This window comes from Abramis brama, assembly GCF_963993115.1.
Source record: "Abramis brama genome assembly, chromosome: 17".
Taxonomy (NCBI): domain Eukaryota; kingdom Metazoa; phylum Chordata; class Actinopteri; order Cypriniformes; family Leuciscidae; genus Abramis; species Abramis brama.
The window spans coordinates 322,501-342,500 of NC_139979.1; the positions used below are offsets into that span (position 1 = coordinate 322,501).

The 20,000-nt window shown below is 43.5% G+C and overlaps 1 protein-coding gene across 1 annotated transcript in view; it reads right to left on the bottom strand.

The window, feature by feature from the left end:
* pop1 (POP1 homolog, ribonuclease P/MRP subunit) overlaps positions 1 to 20,000 on the bottom strand; it is a 32,952-nt gene that overhangs the window by 7,412 nt on the left and 5,540 nt on the right. Inside the window, exons 4-12 of the mRNA XM_084089599.1 lie at positions 16,322 to 16,497; positions 15,124 to 15,384; positions 14,049 to 14,136; positions 13,772 to 13,950; positions 13,047 to 13,258; positions 8,160 to 8,247; positions 8,016 to 8,079; positions 7,818 to 7,937; positions 7,335 to 7,450 (exon numbers count right to left, since the gene is read on the bottom strand). Coding sequence (XP_083945725.1) covers positions 7,335 to 7,450; positions 7,818 to 7,937; positions 8,016 to 8,079; positions 8,160 to 8,247; positions 13,047 to 13,258; positions 13,772 to 13,950; positions 14,049 to 14,136; positions 15,124 to 15,384; positions 16,322 to 16,497 — 1,304 coding nt within the window. The remainder of the gene's footprint in view (positions 1 to 7,334; positions 7,451 to 7,817; positions 7,938 to 8,015; positions 8,080 to 8,159; positions 8,248 to 13,046; positions 13,259 to 13,771; positions 13,951 to 14,048; positions 14,137 to 15,123; positions 15,385 to 16,321; positions 16,498 to 20,000) is intronic.

Here is a 20,000-nt window from a genome sequence, read left to right on the forward strand (position 1 = left end):
TTCGTGTACCATATATTAAGGGCTCCTCCAATAACCAATGAAGTGATTGTAGATCCTCTGTTCGCTTGAAGTGAAAAAGATTCCAGACTTTAAAAATGTTCCTATAGAAAATTGGTAGTCCAGAAACGTCTATGTCCGAAGAATTCACGAGGAAAAGATTTTTGTCCAATCCTAGACCTTTGAACTTGCGTAGAATGACATGGGCAACAGCACACCACTTCACATCAGAAGAACTAACCAACAGTTTCTGAATACGCTGAAGCCGAAAAGTTGCCACTCTGCTCTGCAGATGTACCAAACCTTGACCCCCTTCTTCTTTAGATAGAAAGAGCAAACTTTGAGGAATCCAATGTATATTGTCCCAAAAAAAATCAACTAAGATGGCTTGAACTTTCTTCAATAAAAGAGAGGGGGGATCAATACATGCAAATTTATGCCATAAAGAGGACGCAACCAAGTTATTAATTATTAGAATACGACCCCTATACGACATTGCTGGAGTCAGAAATTTCCATCTTTCTAAGCGACCTTTAATTTTTTCTAAAACATTTTCCCAATTCATTTGTAAGGTAGAATCGTCTCCCAAAAAAACACCTAAGTATTTAAGACCTGTTCTTCCCCAAAAAAGACCTTCTGGTAACTTTGGCTTTCCTCTCAACCATTTACCTAATAAAAGAGTTTCACTTTTTCCCCAGTTTACATTTGCAGATGATAACTTCTTAAAATCGAATAATATCTTCAATAATTTTTCAATGTCATCTTGATCATTAATCATTATGAGGACATCATCAGCATAGGCTGATAAAATAAAATTATCTTTGCAATTTGGCAAACATACACCTTTTAAATGAGCTCTAAATTGCTGTAAAAGGGGCTCAATTGCTAAGGAATAAAGCATTCCAGATAATGAGCATCCCTGTCGAACACCTCTATTCACTTTAACAGGAGCACATAAACCACCATTGATTTTAATAAGACTCTCAATATCACAATAAAGAACCTTTATGAGATCGATAAACTTTGGGCAAAAGCCGAATGATTTTAAAACTTTCCAAAGGTAACAATGTTCCACACGATCAAAAGCTTTTTCTTGGTCTAAAGAGATTAAGCCACAATCCAAATTAAGCATCTTGGAGACCTCTAACATATCACGAACCAACGAAATATTATCAATTATCGTTCTGCCAGGGACACAATAGGTTTGATCAGAATGGATGACAATATCCATTACTTCTGCTAATCGATTTGCCAGAATTTTAGAGAGCAATTTATACTCACTACAAAGCAGAGATATGGGACGCCAGCATCTTATATCAGTGAGGTCGCCTTTCTTGGGCAAGAGGGTTAATACTGCTCTCCGGCAGCTTTGAGGAAGCCGGCCCTCAGCCAGGCTTTCATTCAACACCTCTAACACATCCTCTTCCAGGACAGCCCAGAAGGTCTTATACCACTCAATTGGTAGACCATCAACTCCTGGAGCTTTTCCTGACTCCATTCCTTGAAGTGCTTTAAACAACTCAGCTCTTCCAAGAGCACCTGAGATCTTTGCATTGTCTTCTTCTGATAATTGAGGTAGATCATCAAAAAAGGCATCCTCCCTCTCATATTCTGCTCCGAGTTCATTCGTGTACAGTTTTTCATAAAAACTGATTGCTCTCTTTCTAATTTCTTTAGGATTAGACAAAAGCTTACCAGACTCTGAACGTAGAGCATGGATAACTCTGCTCTGTCCATTTTTCCTTTCCAAACTGAAAAAGAAACTGGAGGGAGCATCCATATGATTTAATTTTTGGAATCGCGATCTGACCAAAGCTCCTTGTGTTTTAACCTGCAGTAAATCATTCAGCTGTGTCTTCTTTTTTGCTAGAATATCAAAATAGTTTTGGGTTCTAGTTGATTCAGCCAATTCTTGTAGTTTTAGGATATCAGCCTCCAAGATACTTACATTTAAAAAGGTCTCAGCAGTGATATTAAGAGTATATTGTGTACAGAATTGCTTTATTTGGACTTTTCCATAGTCCCACCATTGCCTTACAGAGTTAAACGTTTCCTTCTTTGTCTTAAAATCATCCCAAAAAATTGTAAACATTTTTTTAAAATATTTATCATTTAATAAATTAGCGTTTAATTGCCAATAGGCACTCTTTGGTTTAATTGAATTAACAAACACATGACACTGTACCATACAATGGTCAGAGAAACCTAAAGGAGTGATTAAACATTTTTTAATGATGTTACAATGATGATTAAAAATATAAAACCTATCTAGCCTAGCTAAAGAAATCGTATTGTCACGAACATGTGTCCAAGTATACTGTCTTTGGGTTCCTTCTAAATGCCTCCACACATCACATAACTCATAGGTTTTAACAAGTTGAATAAGGCGTTTACGAGAAGGTGCGTGCGGTTCGATGTGATTTCTATCCAAGTTCGATACAGTACAATTGAAATCACCACCTAAAAAAAGATATTCTTCTCCGTGACAGTTTTGTATAATAGAACTAAGTATGTCTAGAAAAACCATTCTTTCAACAGCAGAGGTAGGGACGTATACACAAATCAGAACAAAAGTACACTTTTCAAAAGTAACCCTTACTTTCAAGAGTCTTCCTTTAATGACTTCGTCAATCTGATATGTATGGGGAGACATTTTTTTTGTAAAAAGGATAGCAACTCCTCCACTGAGTGAGGTATTATGACTCAAGATTGAGAGCCCACTCCACTCTACTGCCCATTCAGGGGCATTTCTAATATCACTATGCGTCTCTTGTAGCATAGCAATATCTATTTTCTTTAGTTTAATTTCTTCAAACAAACCAGCTCTTTTTTTTATATCTCTCAATCCATTAACATTGATTGTTGCTATGTTTACCTCACAAATAATTAAAGAAAAAAAGAGAAAAAAATAAACAAAAAAACAGAGGTGAACACACATACTCTTTCATGGTTTTAAAGTTAGGTCTTTCCACTGTCAACATTATCCCCTAATGAAAGCTTTCTCACAATTTTTTTCAACCGGTAAACCTCCTTGTTTGTGAACAAACTCTCAGACATAGAAAACCTGACCTTGTCAGCAAATTTTCTTGTGTCTGGGAAAAAATCAGCTACACACACACCTCTTCTATTTTTTGTTGCTCTTAAAAAGAGTTTAATATCCTCAACTTCATAGCCGCTGCTAGTAAAGTCACTTTGAGACAAACAAATGCTGGAATCAGAAGATTCACTATCACTTTCTATGTCTTCATCAATATGCGTACTTCCAATGTCTATCTTTATGGCCTTTGCAATTTGAGGAGAATCAGTATTTTTCCTTTTATTCGGGACTTTAAAATGAATTTGCTCTGTTTCTGTCTCGTTTTTATCCAGATGTTGATGAGACTGTGGCATATTAGACTCATCATCACCTTCTTGCATTTCTGTACACTAGGATCATATGTTTCAGTGTTAACAAGATCATTTTTTTTACCAGCCATAGTAACAGAGCCAACTCCCTGAGATTCTAAACTCACTCTCTCAGATACAGCGTCTTCGATCCTCTTATCGGTATTCACGGTTTCACTCGCAGCAATGCCCGATGATCCCGCTTTAACAGTCTCATTCACATTTTTCTCACTATCATCATTGACTTTGTTAGGACAAGAACGAATTAAATGTGTTGTTTCTCCACACCTAAAACACTTCATTTTCTCTGTTGTGACATAAATAATATAATCACAATCCTCTACTTTGAGGCGAAGTGACAAATCAATCTCTTCATCATCTTTTAAGATCATGAACAGATAGCGTCTAAAAGACACCACGTTTCAACAACGGAGACTTGCATCCAACTGGAATCATCTTAATCGGTGATACAACTTTACCGTACCGTGACATAATATTAACTAGAGTTTCATCACTGACAAACGGAGGAACGTTCGATAATAACACTTTCTTAGACGGCATAGAAAGCGGGAGTACCGGAATAAAATTCTCACCCACAACAATGCTTGTTTCAACTAGCTCGTTAGCTTTTTCAACTGAACTAAGAAAGATTACTACGGCACTGTTCATTCTAGAGGCCGACAATACATGCTCATGTCCCACCATTTCACCTGCAGCCAAACAACATTCCTCTACAGTCACCGCGGACGCCACTTTCACTCCGTGACGCCGTGTGAGGGAGCTTAAAATTTGCGATCGCGGGGCCGCCATGCTGCCTATTGAGAATGAGGACATACTCATAGGTAGCTTGCGGGCACGTGACGAATTGAGCCCGTCCACCATTTTGGGAGGATACGCTATCGGTTGCCAGGGGCAACAGTGCAAGAGCAATACAGAGAGGGAGCAGGAAAGACGGCTCGAGGAATTATAATAGAAATTACGAGAAAATTAAGAAGAAATGGAGATGAATGCGGCAAAAGAAAAGGGTCCTTACAGGGAGAAACTTACTACCAATGCCAAACATTATTTTTATTTTTTTTTACTTTTAAAATTTAAAATACGAAAAAACTGTAACACATGGTTGCTACGGTTTCCACGACAATCGTGTGAGACACTGGAGCAGTTTTTTTACACATCAGTGTTTTCCAGGCATTCTAAAATAGTGCGACAACCTCCTCTACTACCAATACAAACAATGAACGGCGCTGGCGGGTATCCTCCCAAAATGGCGGAAAGGGGAGGATGACGCGGTCTCTGAGGGCGGGGCGCTGTGTCGTGACGACATCTCCTCATTCTCAATAGCAACAGCAGCACACACGGCCCAACTCAATAATAACAACACGAAAAACTCCAATTACTAAACTAATCCTACAAAGCAGAGAGAAAAAAAAGAAAGAAAAAGTACTCACATTCACTTCTCACACTCAAGCCACTCAGCCTCACACACCTGTCCACTCGCACCGGAAACGGAAACGAGAGAGAGAGAGAGAGAGAGAGAGAGAGAGAGAGAGAGAGACACACACACACAGACAGAGAGAGAGAGAGAGAGAGAGAGAGACACACACACTGGTCATCACTGCATCGGGGAGCTTCAGTGTGGCAGTGAATGCTCTTAAAGATAAAGCTCGAAGAGCTCTGTACGCAATTAAGAAAAAATTCCAAAACATTCAATTACCGATTCCAATCTGGTGTAAAATCTTTGATAGTGTGATTCAGCCCATTGCGCTGTATGGAAGTGAGGTTTGGGGTCCACTCAGTGATCAGAGCTACACTAGATGGGACAGACATCCAACAGAAGCCCTACACACTGAATTCTGCAAAATGATTCTGAAACTACAAAGGAAAACACCCAATAATGCATGTAGGGCAGAATTAGGCCGATTCCCATTGATTATCAATATACAAAAAAGATCCCTCAAATTCTGGATGCATCTAAAATCAAGTCCCACAGAATCGCTACATTTTAAAGCACTACAAACCCAAGAACTGAACCCCGAAAAGAGTCCTCTCAGTCAGCTGGTTCTGAGACTCACTAACCAGACTAACCCTACTAACACTAACCAGTCTCAGACCAGCACTGCTTCTCACACTAACATCAGGACAAACCAAATTATCAAACAGTCTAAAAATACATATCTGGAACATTGGGACCAGGAAACTAAAACACAAAGTAAATTACAATTCTATCGAAATCTGAAATCAAATTATGAACTGGAAGAATATCTCCAGAGTGTGAGAGACACAAAGCAGAGACGGATCCTGAGCCGGTACAGGCTGAGTGAACACAGTCTCGCCATCGAGACGGGCAGACACAGGAAGAGCTGGTTACCCCGAGAGCAGAGGGTGTGTGTTCACTGCAGGACAGGAGAGGTCGAGACAGAGACGCACTTCCTCCTTCACTGTCACAAATACAGTTCAGTCAGAGAACTCTACTTCAGCAAACTCACTAACGTAATACAGAACTTCACAACCATGACTGAAGTAGATCAGTTAAAGATCCTGCTAGGAGAGGGACAGACAGCAGCACTCGCTGCCAGATACGTGTGTGTGTGCCACAGCCTGAGAGACAGCAGGTGAATGTGTGTGTGATGTGTGTGTCTGACCTCAGTGTGTTTCCCTACTGTCCACCACAGTGACCTTCAGTGACGTGTGTGTGTGTATATGTTAAAACACTGTGGTATAAAATGTTCCGATACTATAATTTGTATATATGTTAAAACACTATGGTGTAAAACGTTTACAGATATTATAATTTGTTACACTGTTAATTTGTACAATTAATTTAAGTAGTACATTTAGATTTAAGTTATGTTGTAATACTGTATTATTTTGATGTCTTCTACAAGCTTTGGCAATATTGTAAAATGTACAGTCATGCCAATAAAGCAATTTTTGAATTGAATTGAATTGAATTGACACACACACACAGACAGAGAGAGAGAGAGAGAGAGAGAGAGAGAGAGAGAGAGAGAGAGAGACACACACACACAGAGAGAGAGAGAGAGAGATAGAAAGAAAGAGAGCGAGAGAGAGACACACACACAGAGAGAGAGAGAGAGAGAGACACACACACACACACAGAGAGAGAGAGAGAGATAGAAAGAGAGCGAGAGAGAGACACACACAGAGAGAGAGAGAGAGAGAGAGAGATAGAAAGAGAGCGAGAGAGAGACACACACAGAGAGAGAGAGAGAGAGAGAGAGAGAGACACACACACACACACACACAGAGAGAGAGAGAGATAGAAAGAGAGCGAGAGAGAGACACACACACAGAGAGAGAGAGAGAGAGAAAGAGAGAGAGAGAGAGACACACACACACACAGAGAGAGAGAGAGAGAGAGAGAGAGAGAGAGAGAGAGAGAGAGAGAGAGAGAGAGAGAGAGAGAGAGAGAGAGAGAGAGAGAGAGAGAGAGAGAGAGAGAGAGACACACACACAGAGAGAGAAAGAGAGAGAGACACACACATACACAGATGTGCAGGGCTGGTGCTCCTCCAGGACAGGGGACATTTAATTTAATATCCGACAATATTATTGCTCTCCTGCACTGACTCCATTATATGAGAACTGAGCTGAGCTGGACGATGACATCACGCTATATATATATATATATATATATAAATGAACTAAATAAATAACTTTTTTACAACAGAAATGAAGCATCACTGAACTGACTTAAGCTGGACTGATGCTATTTTCTTCTGGAAACAAACTCTGTTGCATTATTCTCCTGTTATCTCTGTAAAGCTGCTCTGAAACACTGTACTGTATAATTGACAGGTTTGAGAAACTGCTCTAGAGCTCGAGTCATGAGGCTGATGTTTGTAGATCACCAGAAACTCCTGATCCGGATCACTGGAATCCGATCGGATGTTATTTACCTGATCCAGTCAGTGTGTGTCTCGTGTGTTTACCTGATCCGACAGTCGGTCGCGTGTCACACACTCTCGAATCGACTCGTCCCACAGCGAGCTCTGACTGCAGTGAGCCGGCACTCCTCTGAGTCTCAGATCCCTCACACCATCCTCCTCTAGTGGGAGAAACACACACACACACACACACACTCATCATGACCGTCTGCTGTGTGTGTGTGTGTTTGAGTGTGAGACATGACAGCACACACACTCATCATGACCGTCTGCTGTGTGTGTGTGTTTGAGTGTGAGACATGACAGCACACACACTCATCATGACCGTCTGCTACTGCGCGTGTGTGTATAAGAGTGTGAGAGAATCTCAGGCCCTGCCAGGATTCGAACCTGGTTACTCTGCATGGAGGCGCAGAGGCTCCCGGAGCTCAGGGCCATATATATATATACACACACACACACACACGCGCATGCACGCACACACACGCACACTCACGCACATTCACACTCACGCACACACACACACACCTGTGCTGGGCTGTAGGTCAGGTACAGTTTTTCCACGTTTCTGAGGTAAAGTCAGTCTGGGATCATCTACAGTCAGTCCCAACACACAGCCTGCTGGGAGCTCAGCTGTGGAACACACTCCTGTAAAACACACACACACACACCATCAGACATCCACCGCCTCCATCACAGGGTCATGTGACCTCAGTGTTCATTCACCTCTCAGCAGCTGGAAAGTGTGTGTCTGTTGCTGATGGAGGCTTTCGTTCTCGCCACTCAACATCTACAGAAACCAGAGAGAATCATCAGCCAATCAATGAGAGAGTCACAGCACAAGAGTGTGATGTCATCAGAGTCTCTCACCTCACTGGCTGGACGGAGTGTGTCTGTGAGCACCGTGTGAGCCAGCGGACCAATCAGACGAAAGCGCACAATCTCCATGGTGAGGTCGCTAAACAGGATATGATGAACGATCACATTAAACACCTCTGGAAACAGATCACTCTTAATTCTAATGTAGAAACACATTTTCTGTAAAGATGCTTTGAAACTATATGTATAGAGTATGCGTGTGACATCACCATCTGTGCGGTTACACACACACACACACACCGAGTGGCAGAAACACTGAGTGGCAGTATTTGTTTTCAGTGTGAATGCTGCGAAAAACACACAAAACACATCTAAACTGGGAGAGAGCTTTGAGACTGACTGAACAAATAGATTTGACAAGAAATCTGAGGTATATTTTCACACACTGCTGAAAGCTGCAGAACAGAGAAGCGAATGAATCGCTGCGATTCACAGAAACATCTGGATCCAGGCAGAGAACGCTGGATTTGCTGTGATTATTTTGTGTTGATATGCTGAATTTAGGGGTAAAATCACACCCTAGATATTGTATTATTATATATTGTATTGACAACTCAATTAAATATATACCAGCGTATATTCTGCATAATTGGATGTTTTTAAATAAACACTGACATAAATCTACACAAGTTTTAGGGCTGGACGATATGATGATATATATAACACTGATATAAGTGATCACATGGAATTAAATATATATTGTATATATAAATTATCACCACCTACAGGAGGGACCGTAAGGGGCCGGTGCTTAGTGGATCGGGCGGCAGTCGAAGGCGGGGGCCTCGACAACCCGATCCCTGGACACGGAAACTAGCTTTAGGGATGTGGAACTAGGGGTGGGCGATATCTCGATATTTAAAATATATCGAGATATTTTTTAAACACGATATGGATTTTGACATATCGTATATATCAATATATTGTTTATATTTAATTCTGATTTCGCCACTTTGCTTGTTTGCCTTCTCTGTGCTGTGTGCTCGCCCCCACCTACTTGCTTTTGTTCCCCCTCCCCTCGCGTGTTGTTTCATTCAACATGGTGGCGCCCGCAACCAGCCCGGAGGCTAACGTAACAGAACTCGTCTAAAAAAAAAAGGACAACTGGCTCCATTATATGGAGATTAGAGGTGTAACGATACATGTATTCGTATTGAACCGTTCGGTACGAGGCTTTCGGTTCGGTTTTCGGTACGCATTTTTCCTGCCGACCAAAATTTAGTTATTTCAAATGTAGGCGCGTTGCGTGTGGCAAGCGCGCTCATAATGTAAGAGACGCCGGCGCGGCCACAACATTGCCCAACATCAAATGGCAAATGGCATCATAATGGAAGAGGAACGAAACTGCTCGTTATTGTGTGGTTGAAGGACCATTTATCAGTTTGGACCAATGCAGCGCGAGCCGATCGTGATCATGCGACACTGTTACTACACAGCTCTAATAAGAGATCCAGTAAAGAAAGCATTTGAATTCGCCACAGAAGTAATAACATCGCTGTGAGATCTAGTGAGAAGCATTCACATTTCTCCATTATTAACGGATCAAACAGCACTGACGTGGAAACCAGGAGAAACATTGTGCCATGAATGAACTATCCAGTGTCCACAGATCAGCAACATTCACCATGGATTTACTGTAGTAACACTAACTGCAACCATGGAAGTTTGGCAGGAATAGTAGGCTATAATGCCTTCAAGTAACATTACGTCGGTTTTATTTTGACATTATGAATACAATTGCCTCAAATGTTAATCTGAACTAAAATAAACCTTTGTTTATAACTACTACAATATTACATTTCATTTTTTCCAAGGAGCTGTTTTGTTTTATATGCTCCTAAGAAGAGTCAATTATAGCTCCAGAATTGCTCAAAGTAAAACAATATCATACTTTATGATGTTAGTTTTAATTATAAAAAAAGAATTAAAAAAATATTATTTAAAAATGTCGCAGAAGCACTTTGTTCCTACATGAACTGCCTACCTCTTTGCACTTCAATAAAAAAGACTTTGTGGTATTTGGCATATTTGTTTTTGCAGTACTTTTTGGGGGGTTATTTTTCCTGTAAAGATATTGAGATATACATCGTATATCGAGATATAGCAAAATATATCGATATATCCATATCGCCCAGCCCTATGTGGAACGTCACCTCGCTGGCGGGGAAGGAGCCTGAGATTGTGCGTGAGGTTGAGAGGTACCGAATAGAAATAGTCGGGATCACCTCCAGCACGGCTGAAACCACACTCCTTCAGAGAGGCTGGACTCTTTACCACTCTGGAGTTGCCCATGGTGAGAGGCGGCGGGCTGGTGTGGGTCTGCTTATAGCCCCCCAGCTCAGCCGTCATGTGTTGGAGTTCACCCCGGTGAACGAGAGGGTCGCTTCCCTGCGCCTTCGGGTCGGGGATAGGTCTCTCACTGTCGTGTGCGCCTACGGGCAAAACGGCAGTGCAGAGTACCCGGCCCTCTTGGGGTCTCTGGGAGGGGTGCTCCGACTGGGGACTCCGTCGTTCTACTGGGGGACTTCAACACCCACGTGGGCAGCGACAGTGACACCTGGAGGGGCGTTATTGGGAGGAACGGCTCCCCTGATCTGAACCCGAGCGGTGTTCTGTTATTGGACTTCTGTGCTAGTTACAGCTTGTCCATAACGAACACCATGTTCAAGCATAAGGGTGTCCATCAGTGCACGTGGCACCAGGACACCCTAGGCCGGAGGTCAATGATTGACCTTATGGTCGTTTCATCTGACCTCCGGCCGTATGTCTTGGACACTCGGGTGAAGAGAGGGGCGGAGCTGTCAACTGATCACCACCTGGTGGTGAGTTGGATCCGATGGCGGGGGATGAAGCTGGACAGACTCGGAAGACCCAAACGTACTGTGAGGGTCTGTTGGGAACATTTGGCCGAGTCTCCTGTCAGAGAGATCTTCAACTTCTACCTCCGGCGGAGCTTCGACCGGATCCTGAGGGAGTCTGGAGATATTGAGTCTGAGTGGACCATGTTCTCCACCTCCATTGTCGACGCGGCCGCTCGGAGCTGTGGCCGTAAGGTCTCCGGTGCCTGTGGAGGCGACAATCCCCAAACCCGGTGGTGGACACCGGAAGTAAGGGATGCCGTGAAGCTGAAGGAGGAGTCCTGTCAGGCCTGGCTGGCTTGTGGGACTCCTGAGGCAGCTGACGGGTACCGGCAGGCCAAGCGGACTGCAGCCCGGGTGGTTGTGGAGGCAAAACAAATCGGGCCTGGGAGGAGTTCGGTGAGGCCATGGAGAAGGACTATCGGCTAGCCTCGAAGAGATTCTGGCAAACCGTCCGACACCTCAGAAGGGGGAAGCAGTGCCCTACCAACACTGTTTACAGTGGAGATGGGCAGCTGTTGACCTCAACTGGGGATGTCGTCGGACGGTGGAAGGAATACTTCGAGGATCTCCTGAATCCCATGACACGTCTTCCATTGAGGAAGCAGAGGCTGAGGGCTCAGAGGTGGACTCGTCCATCACCCAAGCTGAAGTCACCGAGGTAGTCAAGAAACTGATGAGATCCGCCCTGAGTACCTCAAGTCTCTGGATGTTGTGGGGCTGTCTTGGCTGACACGCCTCTGCAGCATCGCGTGGCGGTCGGGGACAGTACCTTTGGACTGGCAGACCGGGGTGGTGGTCCCTCTTTTTAAGAAGGGGGACCGGAGGGTGTGCTCCAACTATAGGGGATCACACTTCTCAGCCTCCCCGGGAAAGTCTATGCTAGGGTACTGGAGAGGAGAACACGGCCGATAGTAGAACCTCGGATTCAGGAGGAACAGTGTGGTTTTCGCCCCGGTCGTGGAACACTGGACCAGCTCTATACCCTCTCCAGGGTGCTGGAGGGTTCATAGGAGTTTGCCCAACCAATCCACATGTGCTTTGTGGATTTGGAGAAGGCATTCGACTGTGTCCCCCGCGGCGTCCTGTGGGGGGTGCTCCAGGAGTATGGGGTCAAGGGCCCTTTGCTAAGGGCTGTCCGGTCCCTGTACGACCGGAGCAGGAGCTTGGTTCGCATTGCCGGCAGTAAGTCAGACTTGTTCCCGGTGCATGTTGGTGAATTTCTAGGCGCAGCCAGGGGCCGGAGACTGTCAGGTTTGGGGACCACATGATTTCGTCTCTGCTTTTTGCGGATGATGTTGTCGTGCTGGCTCCATCAGACCAGGACCTTCAACATGCGCTGGGACGGTTTGCAGCCGAGTGTGAAGCGGCTGGGATGGGAATCAGCACCTCCGAGTCTGAGGCCATGGTTCTCAGTCGGAAAAGGGTGGCTTGTCCACTTCAGGTTGGTGGAGAGTTCCTGCCTCAAGTGGAGAAGTTCAAGTATCTTGGGGTCTTGTTCACGAGTGAGGGAAGGACGGAACGGGAGATTGACAGACGGATCGGTGCAGCTCCTGCAGTAATGCGGTCGATGTACCGGTCTGTTGTGGTGAAGAAAGAGCTGAGCCGCAAGGCGAAGCTCTCGATTTACCGGTCAATCTACGTTCCTACTCTCACCTATGGCCATGAGCTGTGGGTATCCCGGATACAGGCGGCCGAAATGAGATTTCTCTGCAGGGTGGCTGGGCGATCCCTTAGAGATAGGGTGAGGAGCTCAGTCACTCGGGAGGAGCTCAGAGTAGAGCCGCTGCTCCTCCACATCGAGGCCCCGGATAAGTGAAAGAAGATGGATGGATGGATGGATGGATGGATAATACAATATAGTTTCTTCTTTGTTAAAGCTGTATTTTGTTGTTTTATTAACATTAAAGACAGACAACATCAGGAATATTAGGCTGCTGTCACTTTAAGGCCGAATAAACTGTGTGTGTGTGAGTGAGTGAGTGAATGTTTAAGTCTGTGTGAGTGTGTGATCCTCTACCTGATGGTGATGTGTGTGTCGGTGGACTCCCAGCGCACCGGAGCTCCAGCGGGTCTAGTCCCGTCTCCCAGTAGCCTCTTGGAGGGAGGACCGGTGTCGCCTTCATCCCTCTTCCTCTTCCTCCCTGCAGGATCTGCTTCAGGATGAAGATCCTCACACACGGACACGGCCTGAGAACACCCACACACCAGCAGCAACTCCGACAGCACCTCCTGTCACATGATCAGAGAAGACAAGCGGTTAAAACACCCAAACACAGGCGTCACATGATCCCAAAAGAAGACAAGCGGTTAATTCGATTCCAGAATCAGAACTGATTTTCGATTCCCAAGCCTAGACCCTGAGTGAACTAACAGTGAACTAACAACTAGACTGTGCTGTGCGAACACAGGCGTGTCACATGTTGCTAAAGCCTTCACATCCGCACCGTTGAGGAGTGTGTTTCTGGGTTAGGGTTAGTAGTGTGTTTCTGGGTTAGGAGTGTGCTTCTGGGTTAGGGTTAGGAGTGTGTTTTTGGGTTAGGAGTGTGCTTCTGGGTTAGGGTTAGGAGTGTGTTTCTGGGTTAGGGTTAGGAGTGTGTTTCTGGGTTAGGGTTAGGAGTGTGTTTCTGGGTTAGGGTTAGGAGTGTGTTTCTGGGTTAGGGTTAGGAGTGTGTTTCTGGGTTAGGGTTAGGAGTGTGTTTCTGGGTTAGGGTTAGGAGTGTGTTTCTGGGTTACACGTTTGACCTGTTTGAGTGCCGGGTGGAGCCAGATCCACAGCTGTCTGAGTGAGGCGTCAGGGGCCCGGGGCCTCCACAGGAACTCAGCCGGACCCAGAGCACCCTGAGGAAACCGATCCGCTTTATATAGCTGGAGGATTCCCTGCCGCGCTCCGGAGAGACACGACACCGCTGCAAACGTGCGGCCTGGAAAACACAACAGAGTCCAGTGAACCACACAACGCTCACACACACACACACACACACACTCACACACTCACACACTCACACACTCACACACTCACCTGTTTGTTTGTTGGTGAGTCGAGCCAGTGCTCTCAATATCTGATCTTCAGATCCCTGGAGCTCCAGGCAGCAGAAATATGACAAATCCTGAGAGAGACACACACACACACTTTTCTTTTGATATTGAATTCTTTTTTCGCCTGATAGATATGCAGGCGTGTAAAGTTAATCCCTGTGTAACTGTTGCTGTGATTAGAACACTAACACTAATTATAACACTAATTCGTAAAAAAAAACTGCACATTCGACTTTTTGGTGTGTCAGAGACGCGCGAGACACGATGATGACGTCACTGACGCGGTGTGTTTCTGTTAGCTTATCCAGTACAGCGCAGTTGTTAATGTGAAAACTGGCGGGAAAAGGTTCTTCCTGTTGGCGAAACCCTCTCAGTCTGAGGCAGAGATCGTGCAACGACACACTTGACCAAACCTGCACATCGGTCAGAGCTGAGTGTGAGTGTGTGTGTGTGTGTAAGCGCTCAGCACTCGCTCAGATCAAGAGCGTCTGGTGTGTGTGATGATCACTCTATAGATGTAGAGAGTAGAAGTGAGTGTTTCTGAATGTCAGTTTGCTGTTGTGTGTTCATGTAGTTCATGACGCTGTGTGTTGAAGTGTTTTCTCAGGTCACTGATGCACAAACACAGTTTAACGCACTATTGTAACCTCATTTGGTTTATATTTGCTTATTGCGCTCTCTTGTGGACACAGGAGACAATACAGCACTGATTCCCTCTAACAACGGATTGCCTTTAGAATTCGAATAATTCAAATTTTGCTCATTTTTAAGAAAGAAATTCAAATGTAGCTTCAGACCTCCGGACAGCTGAGCACATCTGAGTAACACAGGAGCCGTTCACTGTCTCTAAGTCCTGACGCAAACACACACAGAAGTACTGTGATTTTCTATATGTACATTTCTGAAATGCATAACTTAGTTTCCTCTGATAACAGAACACTGTAAACTGTAATGTGGACTCATGCATTCTCAGTAAAGCTGCTTTGTAATGATTTGTGTTGTGAAAGCGCTGTACAAATAAGCATGAGTTGAGCACTCAGTGAGGGACACACACACACCTGCAGCAGGGCGTGTGTGTTCATGGCTCTGTAGCTGGCTCTGAAGCTCTTGGCCGTGGGTGTGAGCGGCACACAGAAGCTCCAGCTCTTCCGCATGTGGAAGCGTTTGCTGTGCCAGATGTGCGTCTCCAGCCAGCGGCTCTTCCTCTGTCTGCGGTTGAACTCCAGCAACAGGTTCCCGTGTCTCCGGCGCGCTCGGCGACTCCTGCTCTTCGGCACCGGCTTCTTCTGCTGGTCTGGTGCGCGCTGACTGCGCTCCGCCTGCGCACACACACACACACACACACACACACACACACACACACACATACAAACAGCACTGAGTGACAGCAGAGATCTGAATGAGGGCTTCTGACAGTACCTAGAATATCAAAGTCCACTAAAGGAGGGAGAGCGTTTTCACATTCGGCTCCTAAACTCTGGAATACCGTTCCTGATAATGTTCAGGGCTAAAAATACCATAGAAAAACAACTAGCCTAACTAATATAAATTTCAAGCATTATTAAAAACAAGTATTAAACTAAACACTCAGTAATTAAAAAAACAAACAAATAAAACATTAGCAATCACAACAAATAGATAAAACTGAACAAAGTTGCGTCTGATAACAGATCACTGTAAACTAATGTGCTGAGAGTGACGAGACACTTACCTCACGAGACACGAGACCTTTGCACAATAATTTATAGAAATCCTCCATGACAAAATTAATGACTGTAAAATTAGTCTGCAGGTGCGTTTTGAAATGTTTTAACTAATAATCTTGTAATGAATGTGATTTCAGCTCTACTTTATGAGTATGAATGATCAAATGCACTGAAAGAAAATAATATACAAGCACTGTAAATGTTTAGCCACAAACTCAACACTGTCTTCTCTCCTGTGTGACTTCACACGAGTCTCTTCAGACTTTACTGTACATGAATTATGAGCTTCCAGAACTTCTGACTGAGGCTGTGTGTGACTCATAATTCAACTCCTTTACACAAATTGAACAAAGAAATAAAAACAGTATCAATAACAAAAATAAATAGCAGTTTTGTCTTAATAAACACAAACAATAAGTGCACGAGATCTCATCACACCCCTATAACGTGGACTCATGCATTCTCTGTAAAGCTGCTTTGAAATGATGTGTGTTGTGAAAAGCGCTGTACAAATAAACATGAACTGAAGAGTGCGGACGGTGTGCAGTACCAGGCGTTGCGCGCCCTCGCGCAGGCGTATCGGGAGTCTCTTGGAGTCGTGGCTCATGGCTCGTCTGCGCATGTGTTTGGGCAGAGCGTTGAACACGTGGCAGCTGCCGGCGGGTTTACTGACGGCCTTCAGCATGGCGTTCACTTCGGCCGCGCGAGCTCTAGCGAAGTACGAGGCTGCGAGACACAATCAAACAACTTTCACTATTAAAGTCCCCCGTCATCAATCATTTTATCCTTTAAAACTCATCTTTCATCACCAAAATGACAATTATTCTAATATGATGATTTGCTGCTCAAGAAACATTTGTGATTATTATCAGTGTTGAAAACATTTTTATTTCAGGATTCTTTGATGAATAGAAAGTTCAAAAGAACATTTATTTGAAATGGAATCTTTTGTAACATTATACATGTCTTTACTGTGTTGGATTACATTTTTATTAAATGTTTAATTTAGTTAGTATATAAACTGAGAAAGTGATTACTGAGTTTACAGCAAGATATTCCTGCCCGACCTGGTTTTCCTTTGTTCTCTAAATGAGTCAATTCCTGAGACTCTCACCCTCACCCTTTGCCCTTATGCATTTCCTGCCCAGTAAGCTCAATGTACAGCTGTGCTTTTGTCTCTGTGATCATGTGAAGATATGGGTGATACCGTCAGGCTGATTGGATCATTTGAGTAGTTATGCTGATTCAATTGGACTCAGAGTAGGGTGTGTTCCTACTTCATTTGCATGCTTTGTTCAGAGTCTCCACCTCTATGTAATCCCTCCCCCTTGGAATGTATATAACTACAATGCATACTGTATTAGAGTTAGATCATGTTGGAAGTTTCTACAGCCGCGTACAGAGGAGTTCTCAATAAAGAATAACTTCTGTTGAACGCGATCCCGACTGTCTCACTGGTCTCTGCTTCGAACAAAGAAAACTTTACAACAGATGGTGCCGTGACCCGGATGGAGAAGGAAACTCAAAGAATTTTAAGCTCAATGAACTGAATCTTGAAACTTAAAGCTCAACAAAAGATTTGACAAAGATTGCCAGACTGAATCTTTCCAGCTTCCTCCAGATTGAAAACTTCAAGCTCAAAGATCTCAACAAAGCTGACTGAGTTCCAGACTGAATCTTGAAACTTCAAGCTCAAAGATCTCAACAAAGCTGACTGAGTTCCAGACAGAATCTTTCTCTACAAATGAAAGACTCGGTGAGTTTCACTCCATTAAAAAGAACCAATGCAGACCAGTAAATGTTTTCCTCTGCGCCGTTCAGAGAAGTAGTTAACAAACAGCTGTAGAGTTTGGATAACTAAAGATAAGCCTCTAAAAAGTTTTATTTTAGAGATGAAATTGATCCTCTGTTGTTGACAGGGAAGATTAACAATTACATGTTAATATTATGTGTATGCTCTTGTATGAGAAGACCTATCTGTAAGCTAGAGAAAGTTAGCATCAAGTGCTAATAGTTGGTATCCTTTGCTTTAGGCAGAGAAGAATTAGCTTTACGTGCTAGTTATTTCTGTTGATCCTCTGTTCTTGTCAGCAGGGAAGTTAAGTGTGGTAATTTGGAAAGTTAACAATAGTTAAGCTGTGTTAACAAGTGTACCCTCTATTGTAGACAGTAGAGAGAAGTTTTAGTGTTTGTTTGTGGTAACAGAAATTCACAAAATGTTTAGGAAAAGTACTAGACAGATTACACCTTTTTGGACAGATAGTGAATTCAAGTCTTTGTTATCAGAGCACATGGACTCAATCGTGACTGAGGAAGTCAGATTGAATTTAACAAAGAAATTTGGCATTGATCCAGTCAAAGTTTGGTCAATCGAAGATTGTAAGAAGGTACTAGGAGAAAGTATTCGCAAGAACAGTGTCAAAGGCATTATCTTCTGTCACAGAGAATTTAGTTTATCCATTGTACAAGAACAAGCTCGTTGTATAGATAATTTGAAAGAACAGAACAAAAAATTGCTTACTCAAGTGTCCTGTTTCACGAAAACGGTGGGCCTCAAGGCCTCAACCAAATGTGACTCAGAAAACCAACAGTCAGATGAAAGCTATCCTGATTTACAGTCTTTTGATAGTACAGAGGACAATGTCAATGCAGATGTAAATGCAGTTGAAGTGTGCGTAGCTAGACAAAAGCCTCAGGGAAAAGGTGTTGATACAGTTTCATTTGCAACCCCCATATTGCAGCCACAAGCAGTCAAAACATCTTTATGTCCTAAAGATATTGAGAGAATTGCTGAAAGTTTGCCATCAGTGCAAAGAAATTTTTCTGAGTTTAGGAGAGAGTTGTCCAAAAAGATGCGGCTCTACGATATGTCTCTAGCTGAAGTCACTCAGCTAATATCACAGATCTTGACTGAGTCAGAATTCAATGATTTTGAAAGTGCTGTAAACAATTCTGAGTTTCAAAATGCCAGAAAAGATGAATTGAGAGAAGGTGTTTTGAAAATCCTAAAGAATATCTTAGGACCCAAAATCGATTGGTCGAGAGTTACTAGCTGTGTACAAGAGAAAGAAGAAACTGTGAGTGAATATACTGAGAGGTTCTGTCAGGTAGCTGCAGTGTACAGTGGAATAGTGGATGATTCCGAAAGTGTGTTAGCTGACAAAGGAGCTCTAATCCGAATTTGGGCAGATGGTCTTGTAGCTGAGTACAGAACAGCCTTGCCATTCCTAGATATTACGTGGGCTAAAAGAACTCTCAGAAGTAACCTAGAAAGTTTAGCTATTTGGGAAAGAAATTCTGATGTCAAAGAGAGAGTAAGAATTGCAGCAGCATCCATTAAGGTCAACTCAGAGAAGCCAAAGAAACGCAAAAGTCCTAGAGAAGCCAGTTGTTCTTACTGTGGCAAGCACGGACATTTTGGAAAAGAATGTAGAAAAAACAAAAATAACTTAAGACAAGTTAACAATGTTATGCAGCTCTTACTACATTTGTTTGCTACTTTAAAGCAGCCCCTCCCCTCCTCATTAAACTCGTGGGGCAACTTGATAAGATGTTAACCATTTAGGCTGTGATTGCTTAATCTCCCCAGTAACTCACAACAAAGATGAAAGACTTAGTGACTGTCACAGCCTTTGTTTGGGGGACATTCAGAAAACTCACAGCCTTAAAATATTATACCACAGAAATATTCCAGTCAGACCTCCATGCTCTATATGATGTCTATTAAGACTGATGTTTCACTGGAGAATGAAAATGTGCCAATTTTCTCACACACTGTACAGTGTGTACACAACACAGGGACAGAATAGGACACGGTTCAGTGAGGGCCCTGGAAAGAACTGACGCAACAGGCGTCGGGGGCCAATCCAGGGTGAAGACAACCTCATAGGCCTTTCCCCATTTAGTCCATCCTTACCTCACTGGTCCATAGGTGTCAAATCAATAAAGAAATAGGGAAAGAATGAAACGACAACAGTAGACTCTGAAAACGATAGAACCATAGTGTTTAAACTGCTACAACCGTAGTGTTTTGAAGAAATACTGCTCTCTGTTTTTCTGTTTTCTGTCTTACAGTGTGCAGATAAAACTTGATGTTCTTTTCCGAGATCCATATGCAACGACCATCTCATCTGCGTATGAAGCCCCAACCTCAAGAAGACAACCAGACCCACTGCTGAACGAACTATCACAAAAGAAAATGAAAAATACACAACGCAGAGAAATTCACG